Source organism: Piliocolobus tephrosceles, chromosome 10 (assembly GCF_002776525.5).
Source record: "Piliocolobus tephrosceles isolate RC106 chromosome 10, ASM277652v3, whole genome shotgun sequence".
Taxonomy (NCBI): domain Eukaryota; kingdom Metazoa; phylum Chordata; class Mammalia; order Primates; family Cercopithecidae; genus Piliocolobus; species Piliocolobus tephrosceles.
In genome coordinates this window covers 41788222-41812101 of record NC_045443.1, presented here as the reverse complement: position 1 = coordinate 41812101, position 23880 = coordinate 41788222, and the positions used below count along the sequence as shown (strand labels likewise).

General features: G+C 37.0%; 1 protein-coding gene across 5 annotated transcripts in view; it reads left to right on the top strand.

The window, feature by feature from the left end:
- NELL2 (neural EGFL like 2) overlaps positions 1–23880 on the top strand; it is a 402175-nt gene that overhangs the window by 43459 nt on the left and 334836 nt on the right. For all 5 annotated transcript variants that reach the window (XM_023182792.1, XM_023182793.1, XM_023182795.1 and 2 more), the window contains one exon: positions 20100–20250. In XM_023182792.1, coding sequence (XP_023038560.1) covers positions 20100–20250 — 151 coding nt within the window. The remainder of the gene's footprint in view (positions 1–20099; positions 20251–23880) is intronic.

Sequence of the window (23880 nt, the reverse complement as noted above, 5' to 3'; positions counted from 1 at the left end):
ATGTAGAAATCAAAGCTATTTTTTAGTTCAGTAAGGTACATTGCTTTTACCAAAAATGGGATAGAAAAGTCAAGACCTTAGCAATCAGAAAACCCAAATGTAGTTCTGAGTCCTGCAAAAGTATTTGGAAAAGGATCTGGCGGATATGAATCAACTTAAGAAAAAAAAAAAAAAGCTTTCTTTGAATTCTTCTATAGTGTTTGGTTTCAGAGGTACCTATTGAGATCCACAGCTATGGTGATAATTAGATGAGATTATATAGGAAGCATGCAGCATGATGCCTGGCTCATAGTAAGTAGTCACTAAGTGCTACCTGTCATGCGCTCATCTGGCCGTTGTAGTGTAGAGGTTAAGAGCAAAGTCTCTGGAGTAGACTACCTGAGCTCAAGTCCTAGTTCTACCTCTTATCGACTGGAAAGCCTAATCAGTGGTTCTCAACCTAGGGGCAGTTTTGTCCCCCAGGGAGTGTTTGGCATTGTCTGGAGACATTTTAGATTGCTATGATTAGGGATGAGGTTCCACTGGAGGACGTGGATGCTGCTAAACATCACGTGATATGCAGAGAAGCTCCCCACAACAAAGAATTATGTGGTCCAATATGTGAATATTGCAGAGATTGAGAAACTCTGACCTAGAACAAATAATTTACTCTTTCTGCAAAATAAGGACACTAATAGTACCCATGTAATGAATTCAAAAAAAGCACTTAGGAAAGTGCCTCACATAGTAAGCAGTCAGTAAATAGTAGCTTTTGTTATTCACTCAACAAATATTGGTAAAATGCATACAAGAAAAAATTAGCCGGACGTGGTGGCGGGCGCCTGCAGTCCCAGCTCTTAGGGAGGCTGAGGCAGGAGAATGGCGTGAACCCAGGAGGCGGAGCTTACAGTGAGCCAAGATCACACCACTGCACTCCAGCCTGGGCGACAGAGCAAGACTCCGTCTCAAGAAAAAAAAAAAAATGTGTGTGTGTGTGTGTGTGTGTATATGTATAGAGAGATATGTGTGTGTGTGTGTGTGTGTGAGTGTGTGTGTGTGTGTGTGTGTGTATGTGTAAAATGCTCAGTGTGTGTTAGGCACTCTCCTAGATGTTAAGCATCCAGTGGATGCCAAATAGGCTTGGCCCCTACTCTTGAGGATCTTGCTGTTTATGACTGTAGGGGTCGCTGTGAGGTGACATCTGCTTCCTAGGGACAGCAGCATCTATCACTGTTAGAGCTACTTCATGCTGTCTATGCCCCCCTCCTCTCAAAATGCAATGCTCCTTCTTCATCTCTTTTTAAAAGTCTCTCTTCTAGACCTAGAAGAATCTATAGTTATATTTCAAAAGAACATAATTAGTCCCATATTTCCCAAAACACTCATCTAAACTTCAGCATTATAGACCCCTCACTCTGATCTATGAGCAGATATTGCTAATCTCTCCGAGCATACTTTGAAATTGAGGAGGTTTCATTCATGCCAATGGCTCTCCAGTTAGAGATTTTTCTTTGCCTCAGGACTTTCTCTCTTCCTTCCTCCGACTGCGGACATCCTAGTTTTTCTCCATCAGGGCTGGGATCCCTGAGTTTCTTCGGTAGCCTTCTCCCCTTATTCCTTCAGAACTTCAGGCTCCTGTTCTGGCTTATATAGCCTAATATGGCATCAGGGAGGGAAGGTCTCTATTTCTTTTTCAGGTGCTATTTATTGAGGACACATTCTTGGGGTTCTAAGTGGGAAGTTTGAGTGTGGTTTCACCTGGAGGCCAAGCTATAAATGGTGGCCTATGTCAGCCATTCTAGGCTTGGGTAACTGTGTGCCAACCATTCCCAGTTCCGGAGCCAGTTCTGACAAGGACAGAGAATAGATTGGGATCTCACCCACCTAGTGTGGGAATAGAATTGGAATTCACTGTGCTAATGACTGGTTCCTGGTGTTCCTAAGAAAAGCCCCGTGCTGTTACATGCTGACTGAGTCATAGCTTTTCTGTGTGTTCCAATCTGTTGGCCCAGTTCTTCTGCTTTGGTTTCTTCTCAGCCCTGCAATTCTCTGAGTAACACAGTGTCTCTGAAAGGCTGATCACAGAACTATGATCTGTTCCTAACCACCTGTCTAGACTCCTTCCACTCCCCTCTCTGTTTCTCCCACATACGTTATGCCTTAGCAGTGTATAAAATACTGGTAGGTTGACAAATATGCCGTACTTCATCGTTCCTATATGCTTTGTACGTATTCTTCCTCTGCCTGGATTTTCCAACTTGAGCAGGTCTGAGTTCACATTTCCTTCTTTCACTATTAGACACTGAACGCCTGGCTTCCTTTGTCAGTATCTAGCTTACAGCTTGTTCAGTTATCGCATCCCTCTCTCTCCTCTTGGCTTCCACATTTCTCCTCTGCTCACCAAAGTGTCAGGTGTTGCCAAGCTTACCCTGCTGGATTAGTGAAACCAGGATCTACTGAATTGAAATCAGTCACAGCATGATCTAGTAATCTAAATCTTCAGAGGAACTAACAATTATATACAATATTGTCTCTGTGTAAAAATTAGGGCAAGATCCTAAAAACGGATCAACCACAGATGTTTTAGAACACAGCCAGATTTTCGAGTTGTAGATTGACCACAGTAAGAATGCATGTGTCTGTGTGGGTATACATGCAAATATAACCACAAATGTATACATACACATATTTATAAATTGTATTTATATCTTTACTATATTTATACTTTATGCAACAAGAGAAAAGAGTGACATAAATGCTACAAATAAGAAATTGTAAGAAAAACAAAATTAGAGCATGTGTTTAGTGAATGAGATTGTACAGATATAAGAGAGAAGGAATGAAAATGAGGGAATATGTGAATGAGTCATTGGATGTTAGTGTTTAAATAGGAAATATATTATTGATGTTTGGGCCAAATTTTCTAAATTAGAAATGGAAATTATTATATTTTTTACATATCTGTATGTAATTCAGAAATACATCTATCTAAGTGTGGTATTGAGGTAGAAATGCCCATATTATCATCCAAATGCCAGAAAGAAAATAATTACCAAAGGGGAAGAAATACATCACTTAGACTAGCATACAGATCGGAAATGCTGGGATGGAAGAAAGCAGCTCGTTTTAAACTCCACTCCGATATTTTTGTTTCAATAGGATTTTAAATCCTAACAACTTTCCTAGCCTGGACTAATGAGATAATTGGACCTGGTAATTAGTATGGACTGTGCCTCCCAGGACCTCCCATAAACCTTCGTACAGCATAAATTGTGTTTGTGTGTGAGATTATCAGGTATTGCCTAGAACTGTACCGCAAGTCCAAGGTTGTAAACCTTGCTTCAGTGGAGAATTAGGAGGGGAGGGAATTAACTTATTCTTACACAGCAAGGTAAGACATTGTTTTGTCTTCCAGGTCTTGGGAAAAGAAAATTAATTGAACTTCATTCAACAAATTTTTATTGAACCCTTCTCTCTGTCTTGGGCTATAATTGCTGATAGTTATAGGGGTAGAAGAGAGGTATAATATACAGTTTTGCCCTTAAGGAGATTAAAACCTGTCTTGCTGAGGATGTAAGACTGGCATGTAAAGCAATTAGGCAAGAAATAGAGAAAACTATAAGGCAGCACAAAGTGCTACACTGAAAAATAATGAAAATGTGTAGTAAAGATATCAGAGCTATGGACTATCATGAAAAGGAGAGAACTGTCAAGAAGATGGGATATGAGAATGTTAAATTTTGATTGCAATATAATTCCGGGATTATTTTGATCCCCAGTTCTCCTCTGTTTTAGAGCGTAAAATATACTGAAGAAGTTATCTATAAACCACTTTGTAGAACACCCAGGTTTTCCTTGAATTTTAAAAAAGGAATGTTACACAACAAAAGAAAACAAAAAGCAAGAACACTTACTTGTTAAATGTTCTGAACATTCCATGTAGGCCAACTCACAACTACCCCCAAAACTGGTGGTGGATTTGAGAAAAAGTAAGTGTGAAGCTTACATTTAGCTCTGGAAGTTGTTTCAATTAGTAATTATTTTCTCTGATAATCTAGAAATTTATAACATTGCTAAGAAAATACTCAAACCACACTGTTACCACTGTACTTGTCAGAAATTTAGGTCTTCTGTTATTCCTTTTTCTAGGAAGATGTTAATCTTAGAATGCTAGAAAGGACTAAGTTCTTTTCATAGAGCTACAATCCTCATGCAGACCTGCCAGTTCATATCTTCCAAGGGAAAGGGAGAGTCTTTTGGTCTTAATATGTAACAATATAAAGCACTATTGTAAATGTTTTTGTATGTGTTCTAGTTTAGTTCATTGTGGTTGTTATCTACAGTACCTTTAAATCATAATATTAAAATAGGTGGCAATGCCAAGAAATGTTGAGGACAAAACAAATCTGTAACTGTTACTTAGTTACTTGGGCAGACAATATGCTCTTTGTTATGAAAAGGCGTGGAAGTAGGTGGCAAAGTCATCAATGAATAAGATAGTCAGCTATACTTACTGTTTTCTGCAAGCAGATCACTGTGCTAAAAAGGAGAATTACAGAATTGATCCCTACACTTGGAAAGCATATCATACAATGAGAGAAGAAAGGATACACACCAAAATATACATATCAATACCAGTGATGAAAACTAGTTAATAGGTATTTTCACTTTCCGTCTTTTCCACTTTCATGACATCTAGTACTTGCTTTAACTAAGCCTCTTATCACATTGTTTTGGTCTTCCATTCTAGACATAATCAGCTAAAGACATAAAATAATTTCTCTTTATCTAGGGGAAATTATATCCATATCTGTTGATTCCAGGGGTTGGTTAAAACTGTGGCCCCAAAGGCCAATTCTGGGTCTCATTTTTATATGACTCCTTGAGCTAAGACTGGTTTTTACATTTTTAAATGCTTGTAAAAAAGAAAAAAGCAGTATGGAATAGAGGAGTATGTAGCCTGAAAAGACTAAAATTTTTACTGTCTGTTTTTATACAGAAAAAAATTCTTATCCTCATTTTTAAAGAATGAGACCAATGGGGAACATTTGAACAAGTCATAGGAACCTTGGGGAGGTGGTTTACTTAGGGAATAGGCTAAGTTCCTGTAACAAAGAGACCCAAAATGCAGTGCTCAAGTAAGAAAGGAGATTATTTCTTTTTTATGTAACAATCTAGAGGTAGGCAGGTGTTTCAGGGCTGATCCCCAGTCCTGTCACCTGAAATTACTCAAGGACGCAGTTTTTGTCTGTCTTCTAACTCCACACTGCCTTTGTCCTCATTGAGGACATCCCAGTCTGAAAGAAAAGAAGAGTGGGGGACAATCAGTTTCCTTTTTAATAATAAAATATGGATTATAGCACCTATGATTTCTGCTCACATCCCAGTGGCGAGGATTTACATCACCCTTTCACTTTAGCTGCAAAGGATATAGGGGAATGCAGTTTCTAGCTGGGAAACCATGTGTGCACTGATAAAAGTAGAGAGTTTTATGACTTAGAAGAGGAAGAGAGTTATTGCTGTTGGAGGACAATTAGCAGTCTGCCACAGAGAGGTAAACAGTTTGTGGTACTGGATTATTCCTGATCTTCGTTGCAGAATTCTCAACATGATCATTATGTAATATATACTGAACATTTACTACATACTCAGTATATATTTGTTGAGCTCATTAAAGTGAGCAGAAAACTGGAAGAAATACTTAGTCTAGGAATGGTCACTTAGGGAGAAATCTGTTCTTGAAATGGGAAAGACACAAGCATGGTGGAGTCAGATGTGAGACTCCTGGGAATGGTTAAATTAGCACTAGAGATTATAGAGCTCCCAGTAAGGTAAAGTACAGAGATTAGTTTAGACAGAAGTGAATCTTCTCTACTTTATGCAGGGGTAACATCGGTATTTAAATAGTGAGTTTAATTTTAAGAAAACTCACAATGGTGGGAAAAACTTCAAGAGGATGGTAAGATGGGGCTGGTGGTGGGTTGTGAGTTTAAGTGGGAGTTGGGTGTGGTGTCCATGTGGTAAATGGGGCAAGTCCAGTTCCCCCACAGATTAAAGTCATGCAGGCAGCATTTGATAGATCTAGAATTCTGACACCTTTAAAGTAAAATTCCTGAATTCCTGAGGGAAAATAGAGAGAGAGGGAGAGAGAATGAGATTTGGCAAGATCCTAACAGAACATCAAAGCCTCAACCAAGCAGATGGGTGTGTAGGGCAGAGTGTAGAGTTCCAGGCTGGGAGACTGAAGCAGAAGCTTAACTTTGTAGACTGGGCCAACATGATGGGGCTGGGAAATGATTTATTTTAGAGGCTGCACACGTTCCCAGAGCTTTTTTTTTTTTTTGTCAAATCTCTGAGCAGCAAGACGTCTGATTTTCTGGCATCGTGATCATAACAGGCTCAGAAACTGGGAGGTGGCAGATTTGGGGCCTGGGGAAACAGGGACAGGGACTGACATGAAGGCTGGTGTGTGAAACTCTGGTTGGAAAAGTTGATTACAATGTGCCCCATGCCCTGTGGTACTTTATAATGCTGTTTTCTTTCTTGTAGTGAAAATACTCATAGAAAAAATGTAGCTCAATTTTGACAGGGTGATTAATCATGATAACTGATATTTTGGTGTCCTGTTATTCTGAAATAATTTGATTATTATAATTAAAGAAGGATAAAAACAGAACAAACTCCCAAAATTGATGTTTCAGGTCAAATTAGCCTATTAGTTAGAATATGAAATTGTGCATTTCAGTACTTCAGCTCTGCATAATTGATGGGACACTATGTACTATCTCTTTGGCTATTCAGCAACGATTCTGTTAGAATCTGGTTGTGGAGTCTGAGGTTGCACAATTCATAAGTTTCACATTTTATAGATGTAAAAATATTTTATACATCATTATTTTGTATTCCTTCTAATTAATAGGTATGAATAAAATGTTAAGGATATATAATAGAAATCTTACGTTCGTCTAGTTTTCTTCTTTTTATGCTAATCATTTTACTAGAGCCATGTCAAAACAGTAACACATATGTGGTTATAAAAACAACCAGTTTTTTGAAAGAACATTCATTTTTTTCCTCTTAGGTACTATATGAATATTTGATTAGATCTCAAATAAAATAAAAGAAAGGCTTGTGATTCAGTTTTCACTTTGGAAACTTTAACTTATAAACATTTCTCTTTTGCATTTTTTTAAAGATAGATGGTTACTATCTTAATAGATGAACACTTTGCAAACACTAAGTGTATGTGTGTTTAAGAAATAACCAGGTACTATCTATGGGATAATTTAAAATGAGAAAAATTACCTAATTATTAAATTAGGTAATTATTAAATATATAAATTTTAATGCTAAGGTGAATAATTTGTTAATTTAAGCACTACTTCATACAGTAATGACTGGTGTCAGTATACGAAGATGCAGTTGAACCTTTTCATGTATTCTTAAGGATAAGACCAGTGAAAACTCAAGTTTTTTTCTTTTCTTTAAAGAAATTCAAACGTTTGTTCAAGTTTCAGTAGCTTTAGTCAAGGCAGACACATATTCTATAAATTATCGATGGTTCATGAATTTAATGATTCTTAGGAATTTAAGACATGGGTTAATGATATTAGGTGACAAATTGCAGGCATTCAGTTTGGGTTCAGTTTGATATAACGTTTTGGATTGGTTTAAATAAAAGTCTAGCAAATTACTGATTCTTAAATTTGATACATGTGTTAAAAGGATTTTGTTGAGACTGCTACTTAAGAGGTATGAGACGGGATCAACAGTGGAAGGCAGTCAGGCTATTAAAGTTGTGAATGACATCATCGTCATCATCATCTTCATCTTCATCATCATCAGTTATCATCATTCTTTTTATTTGCTTAAGGTTTCTGCCTTATTTGATCTTTTTTGAATATGTGATCTTATTCTTGAGTAGTAGTGCAGTTAGAGGAAGAGATGATAAAGAGAAAGACTGTTTGGACTGGTTTACCCACTCAGTTTTGCTGTATCAAAACAGCTGGTACCTTAGTTGATGAGGTTCTGAGGGACTGCTTCACACTAAAGTATTGATCTGATTATAAACTCAAGTGCCAATTTTTAATTTTAATCTGAAATGAGAATTATAGCAGTGAACTAAATCAGAGTACTTATTGTCATTGATCACTACTACTGTCTCTGGAGGAAAATACACTCTAGAAGCCAAATAATTATCAGAATTTTGCTTGCTAGCATGGAATGAAAACAAATGAAATAGAATAGTCTTCAGAACTTATATTTGTTATATATAAATCTTAATACTTTAATTTTAAGTTCTAAATCATAGAGACATTTTATTATTTGAAGCCCCCCTCCCCCCATATCCTGACTTTTATTAATGAAAATTCCAACATGCACTTCAAATGGTTTGCTTAAGGTCAACCATTATAGTTGTTGGTTCTGGGAATAGAACCTGCTATTTCTTTTTGTTTGATTAGTTGATTAATGCTTATACTTACGATTTCTGATTATATTAATGTATGTATACTTTTATGTGGTTGAAGATTCACAACATTAAGCCAACACACATTTTGTTAATGATACATGTGGAAATGTATATGTTTATTATGCATTGAATCAAATTGTAATTAGCTGTAGATTCAAAAGAAAGTTTGGGGGTTTGGATGGAACTGGAGGTGTTTGGGAGTTTAATTGGAGTAAGAAGGTAGAAGGGGAATTTCCAAATTGGTTTTCTAAGAGTATGTTTTTGTTCTCTTCTAAACCAGTAATATAAAGGGCATATAAATGTGTTAAGGGAGAGAAAGTTGCATCATTCATTTTGGGTTTGTGTGCAGAATGTGAGAAAATATTTGCCAACTACCCATCTGACAGGGGAATAATAACCAGAAAATATAAGGAGCTCAAACAACTCTATAGGAAAAACAATCTAATAACTTGGTTTAAAAAAATGGGCAAAAGATCTGAAAGACATTTCTCAGAAGAAGACATAGAAATGTCAAACAGCTATATGAAAAATTGCTCAACATCATTGATCATCAGAAAATTGCAAATCAAAACTACAATAAGATACAACCTCACCCCAGTCAAAATGGCTTTTATCCAAAAGACAGGCAATAACAAATGCTAGAAACAATGTGTAGAAAAGGGAACCCTCTTATACTGTTAGGGGGAATGCAAATTATTACAACCACTATGGAGAATGGTTTGGAGGTTCCTCAGAAAACTAAAATAGAGCTACAATAACATCCAGAAATCCCAATCCCAGGTTTGTACCCAAAAGAAAGGAAGTCAGTATATCAAAGAGATATCTACACTCCCATATTTATTGCAGCACTATTCACAATAGCCAAGATTTGAAAGCAACCAAAATGTCCACCAACAGATAAATAGATAACTAAAATATGGTACTTATACACAATGAGTACCATTCAGCACAAGAAGAATGAGATCCAGCTATTTGCAGCAACATGGATGGAACTAGAGGTGTTTATGTTAAGTGAAAGAAGTCAGGCACAGAAAGACAAGCTTTGCATCTTCTCACTTATTTGTGGGAGCTAAAAATTAATATAATTGAACTCATGGAGATAGAGAGTAGAAGGATGCTTACCAGAGGCTGGGAAAGATGGTTGAGTGGGGGCCAGTGATAAAGAATTGGGGATGGTTATTACTGGGTGTATACCCAAAGGATTATAAATCATGCTGCTATAAAGACACATGCACACGTATGTTTATTGCGGCACTATTCACAATAGCAAAGACTTGGAATCAACCCAAATGTCCATCAGTGACAGACTAGATTAAGAAAATGTGGCACATATACACCATGGAATACTATGCAGCCATAAAAAAGGATGAGTTTGTGTCCTTTGTAGGGACATAGATGCAGCTGGAAACCATCATTCTTAGCAAACTATCACAAGAACAGAAAACCAAACACCGCATGTTCTCACTCATAGGTGGGAACTGAACAGTGAGATCACTTGGACTCGGGAAGGGGAACATCACACACCGGGGCCTATCATGGGGAGAGGGGAGGGAGGAGGGATTGCATTGGGAGTTATACCTGATATAAATGACGAGTTTGATGGGTGCTGACGAGTTGATGGGTGCAGCACACCAACATGGCACAAGTATACATATGTAACAAACCTGCACGTTATGCACGTGTACCCTAGAACTTAAAGTATAATAATAATAATAATAATGAAAAGAAAAGACAAAAAAAAAAAAAAAAAAAAGAATTGGGGATGGTTAAAGGGGGGGGGGGGAAAAAAGGAGAAGACCTAGAATTTGCTAACACAACAAGGTGGTTATAGTAAAAAATAATTTAATTGTACTTTTAAAAATAACTAAAAGAGTATAATGGGGTTGTTTATAACACAAAGGATAAGTACTTGAGGTGATGGATACCCCATTTACCCTGATATGATTACCTCGATATCATTGCATGCCTATATCAAAATATCTCATGTAACTCATAAATATATATATACGTACCATGAACCCACAAATTTTTTTTAAAAGTTACAAAATTGTGGGTTTGTGGGGAACTCATACGTTTTACTCAGTAATTTTTAAAGCAGAATTATTTTAAAATTGTCTCTAAAAAAAACCTTCTGTTTTGCAATTTAGTGCAGTTTACTCTCTATAGTTTAGGTTATAGTATCTAGATGAGAGGAGATTGTATGATATAAATAATTTTCTATGTTTGAAAAGCCTGATGATTCTAAGATCAAGTGCAATTTAAAATAAGGGTTAATCCACCCCTGGAGTGTGCATCACCATAGTGTTGGTAGGATACTGTTGTGTAAAACAGGAAGCACGTTGGCCTGGGTTAGGATCCTGGCTCTGCCACTTGAATTTGGAGGGTTCATCCCTATATACTGCTGTAATTGCTTTTGTAAGTTCATAGAAATGAGCTCTGATTTTGAGCCACTTTTGATGATGACCCAAGTGTCTTGGCTTCTCTGTGCTTCCATTTTCCCACCAGCAATTTCTGTTATTATAGAGCTAACAATCCTATTTATTCAAAATTGTCATGAGATTTAAATGAGGTTGTTCATGTTTAAAGACTTTGGAAACTTTGTATATAGTGTTAATCAAATTTTAATGGCTTTTAAAATTGTTATCATTTTGTCTTATAAGTTTGCATTATAAAAGCATGAGCATATTGAAGGAAGAGCAATGGAGAGTAACTATAATAATAGTTTTAACATAATATGTTTCTAACCTGAATTTAGAAGACAATAACATTTGATAGTTAAGTACTGAAAAAAAGGATAATCTCGTGAGTTTTGAAATATTTTAAGTCAACCATTCTATGTCTGAAATTCGACAGTTTTTCTAATAGAATTTTTACATTGTATTTTTATTAGTCTGGTTATGTGGGAGAAAATCAATTTAGGTTTCTACACACTGCAGTGGGCAGAAACTCATTTAATTCATGATGGCAGTTGTGGTGATACTTTTTAATTGCAAAAGAAGAAAATGATGCTTACCTATTTCTTTGTTGTTGGAAGATGGACAAATTCCTTCTCTTTACTTTTACTGCTAACACACAAAAAATATTTAAACGGTTTACTTACACTGACAATGAACTATCTCAAAAATAAATGAATAAGCCGGGTGCGGTGGCTCATACCTGTAATTCCAACACTTTGGGAGGCCGAGACAGGCAGATCACCTGAGGTCAAGAGATCGAGACCATCCTGGCCAACATGGTGAAAACCCCCCTCTACTAAAAATACAAAAATTAGCTGAGCATGGTGGCAGGCACCTGTAGTCCCAGCTATTCGGGAGGCTGAGGCAGGAGAATCTCTTGAACCAGGGAAACGGAGGTTGCAGTGAGATGAGATTGCACCACTGCACTCCAACCTGGTGACAGAGCAAGACTCTGTCTCAAAAAAAAAAAAAAAAAAAAAGAAAGAAATGAATAAAGCAATATGATTTATAATAGCTATAAAAATACTTAGGTGTAAATTAAATCAAGGAGGTAAAAGACCTCTACAATGGAACTATGAAACACCGATGAAAGAAATTGAAGAAGACACAAATAAATGGAAAGATATCCTGTGTTCATGGATTGGAAGAATTAATGTTATTAAAATATCTATACTACCCATAGTTATGTACAGATTCAATGCAATTCCTATTAAAATTTCAATGGCATTTCCCCACAGAAATAGAAAAAATATTCTAAAATTTATATCAAACTACAATAGGCCCCAAATAGCCAAAGCAATCTCAAGCAAAAATAACAAAGCTGGAGGCATCACACTACCTGACTTTAATATATTACACTACAAAACTGTAGAAAACTGCATGGTACTGGCATAAAAACAGATATGTAGACCAATGAAACAGAATAGTTATAGCCCAGAAATAAATCCATACATTTCTAGTCAATTGATTTTCAACAAAAGTGCCAACAGCACACAGCGGGGAAAGGACAGTCTCTTCAATAAATGGTGTTGGGAAAACTGGGTATCTGCATGCGTAAGAATGAAATTAGACCCTTATTTCACACCATATACAGACATCAACTCCAAATGGATTAAAGACTTAACTGTAAGACTACTAGAAGAAAACAGGGAAAAACTTCTTGACATTGGTCTAGGCAATACATTTTTGGTAGATGATCCCAAAAGCACAGGTAACAAACGCAAAGAGGCAAATGAGATTGCACCAAACTAAAAAGTTTCTGCACAAAAATGGAAACAATCAACAGAGTGGAGAAACAATGTACAGAATGGAAGAAACATTTGTAAACAGTACATCTGCCAAGGGGTCCATATCCAAAATATATAAGAAACACATGCAACTCAATAGCAAGAAAACAAATAACCTGATTTGAAAATGGGCAAAGAACCTAAATAAAATTTCTCAAAAGAAGTCATACAAATAGTCAAAATGTATGTGAAAAAATCCTCAACATCACTAATCATCAGGGAAATGCAAATTTGAAAAATTGAGGTATCACCTCACACCTGTTAAAATGACTATTATCAAAAAGACCTATGATAACAATTGTTGGCAAGGATAAGGAGAAAAGAGAACCCTTGTTCACTGTTGGATTGAATGTAAATTGGTATAGCCATTATGAAAAATAGTGTAAAGTTTCTCATCAAATAAAAAATGGAACTACTATGTGATCCAGGAATTTCACTTCTGGGTATGTATCTAAAGGAAATGAGTATCTTGAAGAATATTTGTACTCCCATGTTCATAACAGCATTATTGACAGTACCCAAGCTATGGAAATAATTTAAAATGTCCACCAGTGGATGAATGAATAAAGAAATATTGGTATATACACACAATGGAATATCATTCAGCCTTATAAAAAGAAAGAAGTCATATCTTTTGCAGCAACGTGGATAAACTGGAGGACAAACTGCTCAGTGAAATAAGGCAGGCACAGAGAGATGAATACTGCATGATCTCATTGTACATGGAATCTAAAAACATTGAATTCATAGAAGCAGAGAGTAAAATGGTGATTTCTGGGGACTAGGAGATGGGGAAAATGGGAGATATTAGTGAAAGAGTATGAAGTTTCATTTATGCAGATGATAAGTTCTGGAAATCTAACGTATAGAGTGTGGTGACTATAGTTATTAACACTGTATTGTATACTTGAAATTCAAATGTTCTCACCATACATTTAAAAAATGCCAACTATGTGAGGTGATGGATCTGTTAGGAAACTTGATAGCAGTAATCATTTCACAATAGATACAGATGTCAAAACATCACATTGTACACATTAAATATATACAATTTTAATTTGTTAGTCAAATCCCATTAAGAAGAGAAATTTGGCCACCAAATAAAGAAGAAAGGAATTCCAACTTGACTCTATTTTTTAGTAAACACCCATATTTGCTACCATATGCATAATTTCATTAAGTACAGTCTATTTTAGAAATAACTCAGATTCTTTCTCTCTCTCTCTGTCTCCTCCTCCCCCCGCCTTTCTTCGTTAACTATGTATGTATATAGTGAATACCTAGCACATTGTCTAAATCCCTAGAAATTTTTACTGTAGCCACATATGAACTCATCACTCCATTCTGGTAGTCCCATGACTAAAAATGAATATTTTGATGTAATTGCTTCTGAGCTACTTCATTATTTATTAATAATTGCTTTAAATGGCTACAGGTTGTTTTCTTAATGGGATTTTTAGGCTCTACGCACAATAAAAATGGAAAACATTGAAATACATTTTAGGTTTAAACCCAAGCAGTTCTCCAATTAAAAAACTCCCATGCAGCATGGTCATGTTGACAAGGTTTTCTATAGAGCTTACCAGTAGCATTTCAAGGCCTGTTTCTCAGCCTCTTTTTTTCTAAGCAGCAAATCAAATGATCTTTGTCCCTGCTTCAGAAAGAATTTCACTTTACGTTGATTTTTGACCATAAAAGAATGATATTTCATAATTTTCTGGAAACAGAGAGTGGTAGGCAGGATTGTATGTTAAGAATAATTTGATGGTCAAAACTTGTATATCAATTTTCAAACTTGGAAACTAGTATTTTGTGGCTGAGTTTGGGATACTTAGAATGAAAGTAAGCGAGGAAAATCACAAAGGTGTTATGGCAGTTGTTGGTTTTCATGGATTCCACAGCCTCGTTGCTTGTAAGAATAATAATAATAATAACTATTATACTTCTCACAGTAAACCCATGGTCTTTACTACATGCTATGAACAGCTACTAATCTCCATGGTTGGAATTGGAACCTCATTCTTGTGGCTTCAAAGTTTGTTCCTGTAACCACTGCACTTTATTTTTCTATATTTCATTCCTAGCAGGATTCCTTGTTGAAAGATTGCTTAATGCATATCTAAATTAAAATTTTTGCCAGATGCGGTGGCTTATGCCTGTAATCCCAGAAATTTGGGAGGCTGAGGCGGGCAGATCACTTGAGGCCAGAAGTTCAAGACCACCCTGGCCAACATGGTGGACCATTGTCTTTACTAAAAGAAATACCAAAATAAATAAAGCAAATAAAAATCAGCCGGGCATGGTGGCGCACACTTGTAGTTCCAGCTACTTGGGAGATTGAAGCACAAGAATCAGTTGAACCTGGGAGGCGAAGGTTGCAGTGAGCTGAGATCACATCACTGCACTCCAGCCTGGGCAACAGAGCAAGACTCTGTCTCAAAAAAAAAAAAAAAAAAAAAATTAATTCTGAAAACTTTAATGATAATAGAAATAAAGTAAAATTAATTCCTGGATAGTGGTTTCCTTGACTTGATTTAATGATCAGTGCCAGAATTGGGTCTTATCTTATTAATCGTGGGAACTTAGAGTCTCTCTGAACATTATGTAATCCTTGAGATGAAAATATAAGGCAGGAATGCCAGTTTTACAAATTCGGAAATAGAAATGCAAATGAGTAAAATGACCTTTCTTAAAATCACTACTCAGCTAGTTACTTAAAGAACTAAAAATGTTATCTTATATAATTACTTTTTTCTGAATTATTTTCTGTGTTGGTGCACTTTTATTTGCATTTGTTTGTGACTGGCAATTAGGCATGGATAAAGGATGCCATGTTCAGGAACAGTACAATTTAGTGGAAAGAATACTGGCCCAGAAATTGTCATCCCCATTATACCTCTAACTGCTGGTGTTTTGGGGTGAACATGGAAATGTTCCATGGCTTTTTTTGCTCATTTTAAAAAAGGAAGTAGTAATTGTTGCTGCTGTCAAGTCTCCAGGGCTTTGTGAGAACAAAATGGAACATGAGTTCAAAAGGAAAAAATATATTATTATACAATTTTGCAGGATAAAAGTTGTATAGTATATGTGCAGCATTATAGAATATGTGTGTGTGTGTGTGTGTTTGTATTTATTAAGCTTATATATGCTGCCCCTGCTGTGCTACTGACTTAGTGTTTCTGTGGTCCATCCTTTCATCATCCTCTCATTCCTGTGACTCCTGTGATTTACTTAGGCACGCCTATGATTTTAGGTAACACAATCTGGTGACTTCTAAATCTATATTGCCAACTTTAACCTCTTTCATATCAAATTCTGAAGTGCTAGCATTCTACTGGACATGTCCACATGTATGTTACATGGCATTTTAAAATCACTATTTCTAAAACTGAAATCCCATTTGGGTACCATCAGGCTTCTACTGCATTTCCTTTCATTACGTCTCTGCAGCTGGAAACATTGCAGTCAATTGGATTCCTTTTCCTCCTTTCTTTTACCTTTTGTATGTGATTTATTAGTGACCAAGTTCTTTAGATTCTACTTTCTACATACATCCTGAATCCTACCCCTCCTGTTTACTCTGATGCCACTTACAGAGTTTAGGCCCTCATCAAGTCCTTCCTGGACTTGGACATAATGAATTCTTGAAAACATGTTTTTAAGGGGAACAATACATTTAAGTATTTTAGGGTGAGCTAAGGGTTGGAAGCAGAAGGTGTTCTGTGGACAGAGAACCGAAAATTATGATACAATCATGACTTACACTTCCTCTATGTACTCTCTCTGTCACATTCAGGAAATCTTAAAAATCTTCATCTGTGTCCTGGGCTTCTGGGCTGGAGCACCAGGTGAGGAGACTATCCAGAGGCTATGGTAAATCAAGTTGGGTTTTCTCTCCCCCATGAGTGTTCCACACTGCCCCTTACTCCGTTATAGGTGGGAGGCTCATGGAAGCCCATTTTTAAACAATTGTGCAACTTGTTGAACTTGGTTAGTCAGGATGAAAAAAAAGAATATTATTGTTCTTATCCCTATAGCATAAGCAGAATGGGGCTTCTGCTGACTTTGTTCATGCTGGAGGGTCCCTCCTTCTTGCAAGCCATCCCATCCCCATAGAGGTAGCAAAACAGGAAGACAAAGGGCTGGGAGGAGAGGTTGAAGAGGATAAGTGGTCTTGTCCTGAATTGTGACCCTGCATGAGTGAATGAGCTTCAAGTCTAAGCTGGATGGAGGCCTCATAGCACCCCATCTACCACCCTGGTGGGGTGGAGGATGGTTCTGCTGTGCGGGTCTCCTTAAGCACTTCATTAAGCACCCCAATACAAATTATCCATCTACCTCAGAGTTCCCTTGGACCTTCCCTCATCAACATGCCTGACAAGCAGTGCAAACACTATTAGCTCAGTATCACCATTACTAGTATAGTCAAAGCCAAAGAAAATCAATTTGATTTGGGAAAGGTAGTTTAGGGATGTCAAAATATGATATTTAAATATGTGAAATCTAACCTGTATAAGTTAATAATTACCAAATTGACAGACTTGTCAAGCAGTCTCTGTTTCCAGTTTTTTTCTTTCTTGAAGCAACCTTTCCACATGGCCACTAGAGAAATTTTTTTTCAAAATGCAGATTGATCAATTTTTTTGATGTTTTCCCTTCACCTACAGTTTCCTTCACCATGTTTTCAACCATAGTGACATACGTTTTTACTAATATTCAAATGTGATTCATTCTTCCAGGTTCTTCATTCTTTTACCTTAAGGCCAATCTTTACTTGTCATTTCATCTGAAAACACAACAAAATTAAAAAATAAGTGAACAAAATATAGCCTCTCAGCTCTGTTCACAAATCTAACTCCAAAAGCAATAGTGAATAATATAGACATTTAATAAAGTTCTTCTGTGCATACAAAACAACACAACAGCCTAAGAATCTTCTTTGAGCATCTTATCTCTAAAGTTCCATCTTGTAAGGCAGCTGCCACACATTTCCAAATTCCTTTTCTCTTACTGTAAGAGCTCTATCTCTTTGGGCCACATCCGTGAACCTCTCTGCGGGTCTGAGCATCATTGCTGTATTCACTGTAATCCTTTCTCCATTTCTCTCATTTGCATTCCCATCTATCATCCTGTTCAGCAAGACAAAGGATACTGCTGAAGTTCTACCTGCCTGAAAAGAGGAGAAGCATAATAAATATTTATAATTTAATTTCAGTTTGCTTTTAGCTATTAAATTAAAATGAAGTAATGTCGTTTGTGAATGATTCACTTCTGTATAAATTAGAATGAATTAAAAGTTAACACTAGATGAAATCATTCTCAATTAGATTTTGCATGCTTCCTTGAGGAAACAAAAAATTTTGGAGCTAAGAGGAATGTTGTGGAATCTCCTCCACAGCCTGTCTTATCCGTAATAGAGCCTGGGGAGAAACTATTGCATTGATTATGGCAAACGTTTCAGATTACTGTTATGCTTTTGAGTTATGAAAGTTGATTGGGAATGTTGAAGTTTCTTTTTTGCAACAAGATAGTTTCTTTTTTCTAAAACTTTGAACAACTATCCCAAGTCTGACTTCATTACCTTGGATTAGGTACCTGTTCCTGAACCTATTACTGTGCACAGGGATAGGTGATGCCCTGATTGGTCAGGTCTGTGTCACATGACCAATTGTAACAGAGAGGAAGTCAAGGGTTGAGAGTGGGGAGGGATCATTTCTCAGTGGTAAATAGGGAGGTTTTTTTGTTTGTTTGGTTGGTTGGTTGGTTTTGTTTTAAACCAGGAGAGTAAATTGATAATGGTGATGGCAACAGCAGGTGTCCCATTAAGTTGGCCTGCGAGGTCCTGCCTCATCCAGTTTCCCAGCTTCATCCAGCAATGTCTGCTGTTCATTCGTTGCACTATGTGATGCCCTTTCATATCTCTGCTTTTTCACAAGCTTTTCCTATGTCTGGTATGCTTTTTCCTCTTTTCTCTACCTGGTAAACTCCTGATCAAATGGCATCTACTTTTTGAGCCTTCCCTTCAGATTCTGTTGGCTACTGTCCCCCCTGACCCATTAACACTTTGTACCTACCTCTCTGAGAGCATTTTTTTCCTTGTATCATATTAGGTGTCCCTTCTATTATATGAGTTTCTCAAGGTCTGCATGTTTTCCATGACTGTATATTCTCGGTAATGGACTCAGACCAGGTGATTACATTAGCATCATGTAAAATTGTGGGCCTAGAAAGGCGGAGAATTTTATATTAATTTTATAATCTCTGTTTCATCAAGGTTGTGATTCCCAAGTTTCTGCTGCATTGCTTCCCTGGGAATGTTTGAAAGTGTGTGGGAGTACTTTGAGTTGTTGCAAAGTTTAGGGATTGGGTGCCACTGACATTTGTTGGGTAAGGACCCAGAGGTGCTGAATGTTTTACAGTGCATAGGACAATCCTGCACAAAGAAGGATTGTCCTCTCTAAATGCCAGTTCTTCCATTGAAAACTACTTATCTAGACTGAAGCATAGGAAAGAGGAGAGTAATCACAATACAAACTGCATGTCTACCTCTCATCAATCTTCTTTGCATACACTATGAATAGGAGAGCCTATGCTCAGCTAGCAGATTGCTTGAATGATAGGTTTTTACTAAGTGCATTTCTATCCTTATCTGTTTTCCCATATAATCTGGGTCCAGAGGTTGGAATACAAGGCTAAAACATGCAGAAGTTCAGGATAAAAGTTTCTCCTCTCTTAAGTAAACTTTCCTTGGCTAAGCTTTCTCTAAGCCTGGAGAAGAAATGGGAATTAAGTTCTATGTATTCTTTTTTTCAATATCTATGGGGAGATAATTTGATCTTAATGCCTCTTCCACTGCACAGAAGGCTGAGAGTGACTAATTTCAATGATCTTTTAAAAATCTATTTATAGCAAACCTTCTGGCTGAAGAAACCAGTGTGGAGGGTGGCACATAGATTTAAATCCAGTTTTCTGTCATGAGGTGTCATGACTAGAAGCTAACTAGTTCTAGTGTGGTCGTTTAGGTCCTATTCTAGGAAGTACATCTTTTTGTTCATTGTTGACACTGATGTTGCTGTGCTATCTAGAATATAGGAATTGTGTAAAGAGAAAACTTGGGAGTGTACATCCTCAAATAAGGTTTTTTGGTTCTTTGCTTCAAAGGTGACATTTTTGAAAACAGATTCCTGAAACACAAGTTCAGTAATTCATGTGTGATTTTATTGTTCTATGTTATTATATGTAGCATAAAGTCTTGTTGAAAAAGAATTTACCAAGAGTCTGAAACTCGGTATTTATCAGCTGCTACTGATAAACTTGATAAAGTTTTTTGAAAGATGTTACATGTGAAAGTTACTTCATAAAATCAAATTCTAGTCTATTCTTAGTATATGTTTGTTTCTTTTTTAGATACTCCCAGAAGCATAAAAGCATCCACTGCTACAGCTGAACAGTTTTTTCAGAAGCTGAGAAATAAACATGAATTTACTATTTTGGTGACCCTAAAACAGACCCACTTAAATTCAGGAGTTATTCTCTCAGTTCACCACTTGGATCACAGGTAAATGTGGCTGCTGTAGTTTCCTGTGTTTTCATTGCATGTGGTTAAATGAACATATTAAAGAGAAGTAAACAAAAGCTTTCTTCTCTGGTATATCTCCTTATGATTTGGGAGGCTGAGGTGGGCAGATCACGAGGTCAGGAGTTCAAGACCAGCCTGACCAATATGGCGAAACCCTGTCTCTACTAAAAAATACAAAAATTAGCTGGGTGTGGTAGCACACACCTGTAGTCCCAACTACTTGGGTGGCTGAGGCAAGATAATTGATTGAACCCAGGAGGTGGAGGTTACAGTGAGCCAAGATCATGCCATAGCACTCCAGCCTGGGTAACAGAGCGAGACTCCGTCTCAACAACAACAAAAAGATTGGCTTAAGGTAGAATGGTTTTGTTACGTTATACAAAAATCACAAACACAGGTAATTGAAAGTAATTGCCTAAAAGCAGAAGGAGTTGCTGCTTTTCAGGTTAGTAAGAAGTTGCTATTCCTAAAACAAATTTATTAATTACTGAATTCCTCAAGACATATCTTTCTCAATTTTAAGGCCAAACATACTTCTTAATGTGTGAATAGTTATCCACAAAAATATTATATTCTATTTCTTTGCAAAATTGCCTGGGTTTAGAGTTTAATAGTCATATAATTTTAATCACTGACAGATAACTTCCTTTTTTACCTCATAGTTTGCAGCAGTTACAGCTGTATTCTTGGACATGCACTGTATAAAAATGCTGTCTACTATCTTCCAGCTTTTCTTATATGTGAGACATGATTAGGAGCTCTGGATGTGGGGAAGGGAGGAAGAAGAAGAAAGTCATTCATGATACGTGACATATACATAAATTGCTATGAAATAATACCAAATAGTTTGAGATGATTCCTTCTGGAAAGAATAACCACAGTTCTGGGAATGGAAGTCCACCACTTACTATCTGTGGACATTGGGAAAGTCACATAAGATCTGTATCTCAATTTCCTCATCTGTAAATTGAGGATAATAGTACCTGCTTCATAAGTTGTTGGAAGATTAAAGAGTTTATACATATAAAGTGCTTTACCTATATAAAAACTTTAATGATCCTGTCCAAGCATGGGTATAAATCTCTTTATTTGGTTTATCTTATCATAGATGAGGCAGTCTGGGACTTTGCACATCTTTACTAAATACTAAAGAGCAAACATAAGAAAATCTATGTGGAGAACAAAATATAGCAAGACTGACTTAGTGAGGAAAGTTCCTAGGGACATACTATACAACGTGCTCTTGCAGCTTGAAGGCCCATTTAATTACATCTTTAGCTCCAAAGGATAATTTCCCAGGCCCTTGGCTTGGGTTTCTTTCCTCCCAGGTTCTGGCCTGTTTTTGAGGGGAGGGTGCCATCCTAACACTCACCTGGTAACTGGCTTACAACTTTCAGGGAAGAGCAAGAAAGGGAGCAGTCCCATCCTGAAGGGTTCACTGGGGCTATTCCCTTCAGTCTGTTTTTGGTTGTACGGACAGGCCTTGTCTTCATGTGGTTGAGATCCAGTGAGCTCCTTGTTTATAGCCGTGTGTCTCTGCCCGTGTCCATTGAGCTTTCAGGCAACAAGAGTCACATGTAATAAAGGAAGATTGTTCATTTGCAGAACAACCTGTTGTATTTCTGATTACCTCTACATGCTAGGAAAATTTCCCCTTAATTTTGCACATGAGATTTTTCTTCCCTGTGACTTTCTCCCACTCCCCTGTTTGTAGAGACATAGAACTCACCCAGCCTTCTTCCGGATGACATCCCTTACATAGATGGTGGCCACTGCTACCTGCTTTCTTACTGCTCCTGCCTCTGGGCTAACTGGTGCTGGGGCCTCCATCTGCTCCTCCTGAGGCTTGTTGGGCAGCATTTCAATGGGTCTATTTCCCTCAACTATGAGTCCTGTTTGTATTGGTTCCCAGGGTCGAACACCTTAACTGTACACACTCTGACCAGCACAGACTTCTTGCAATCTGCAAACTTTTTCCACCGAATATTTCTTAAAATAGTTTGATTTTTTTTTAAGCACCTTAAACATTTTAAAGATATGGGCAACTGAAATACCTGACCTTCATCAGGTGGTTTGCTGTCAGGCAAATCCTTTCTTACTCTTCCTGTGAGGTAGATTTATTAAAGTTATAGACAGGGTTTTAAATGGATTTATTTCAATTGAAAATAGTATTTTTTTCACATTATTATAGAAATATGTTTTCATTGTAGAAAACATTTGGAAAACTGACAGTTGGAAAGAAATAGGAAAACTGATAGAATCATATTACCAAAAGGTGAATGTTGAAGTTCTGTCATATTTCAGTTGAGTCCTTTTGTCTGTGTGCATTGATATGCCGCATTTTGTTTAATCAACCCTTACTTTTGGATATTCAACTCATTTACTTTGTAAATTTTAATAAATAATATGATGATGAATATTTCTTTTATTTTTATTTTTATTTATTTATTTATTTATTATTATTATACTTTAAGTTCTAGGGTACATGTGCATAACGTGCAGGTTTGTTACATATGTATACTTGTGCCATGTTGGTGTGCTGCACCCATCAAGTCGTCAGCACCCATCAATTCGTCATTTATATGAGGTATAACTCCCAATGCAATCCCTCCCCCCTCCCCCACCATGATAGGCCCCGATGTGTGATGTTCCCCATCCCGAGTCCAAGTGATGTCATTGTTCAGTTCCCACCTATGAGTGAGAACATGCGGTGTTTGGTTTTCTGTTCTTGTGATAGTTTGCTAAGAATGATGGTTTCCAGCAGCATCCATGTCCCTACAAAGTATGCAAACTCATCCTTTTTTATGGCTGCATAGTATTCCATGGTGTATATGTGCCACATTTTCTTAATCCAGTCTGTCACAGATGGACATTTGGGTTGATTCCAAGTCTTTGCTATTGTGAATAGTGCCGCAATAAACATACATGTGCATGTGTCTTTATAGCAGCATGATTTATAATCCTTTGGGTATATACCCAGTAGTGGGATGGCTGGGTCATATGGTACATCTAGATCTAGATCCTTGAGGAATCGCCATTCTGTTTTCCATAATGGTTGAACTAGTTTACAATCCCACCAACAGTGTAAAAGTGTTCCTATTTCTCCACATCCTCTCCAGCACCTGTTGTTTCCTGACTTTTTAATGATTGACATTCTAACTGGTGTGAGATGGTATCTCATTGTGGTTTTGATTTGCATTTCTCTGATGACCAGTGGTGATGAGCATGTTTTCATGTGTCTGTTGGCTGTATGAATGTCTTCTTTTGAGAAATGTCTGTTCATATCCTTTGCCCACTTTTGGATGGGGTTGTTTGTTTTTTTCTTATAAATTTGTTTGAGTTCTTTGTAGGTTCTGGATATTAGCCCTTTGTCAGATGAGTAGATTGCAAAAATTTTCTCCCATTCTGTAGGTTGCCTGTTCACTCTGATGGTAGTTTCTTTTGCTGTGCAGAAGCTCTTTAGTTTAATCATATCCCATTTGTCAATTTTGGCTTTTGCTGCCGTTGCTTTTGGTGTTTTAGACATGAAGTCCTTGCCCATGCCTATGTCCTGAATGGTACTACCTAGGTTTTCTTCTAGGGTTTTTATGGTATTAGGTCTAACATTTA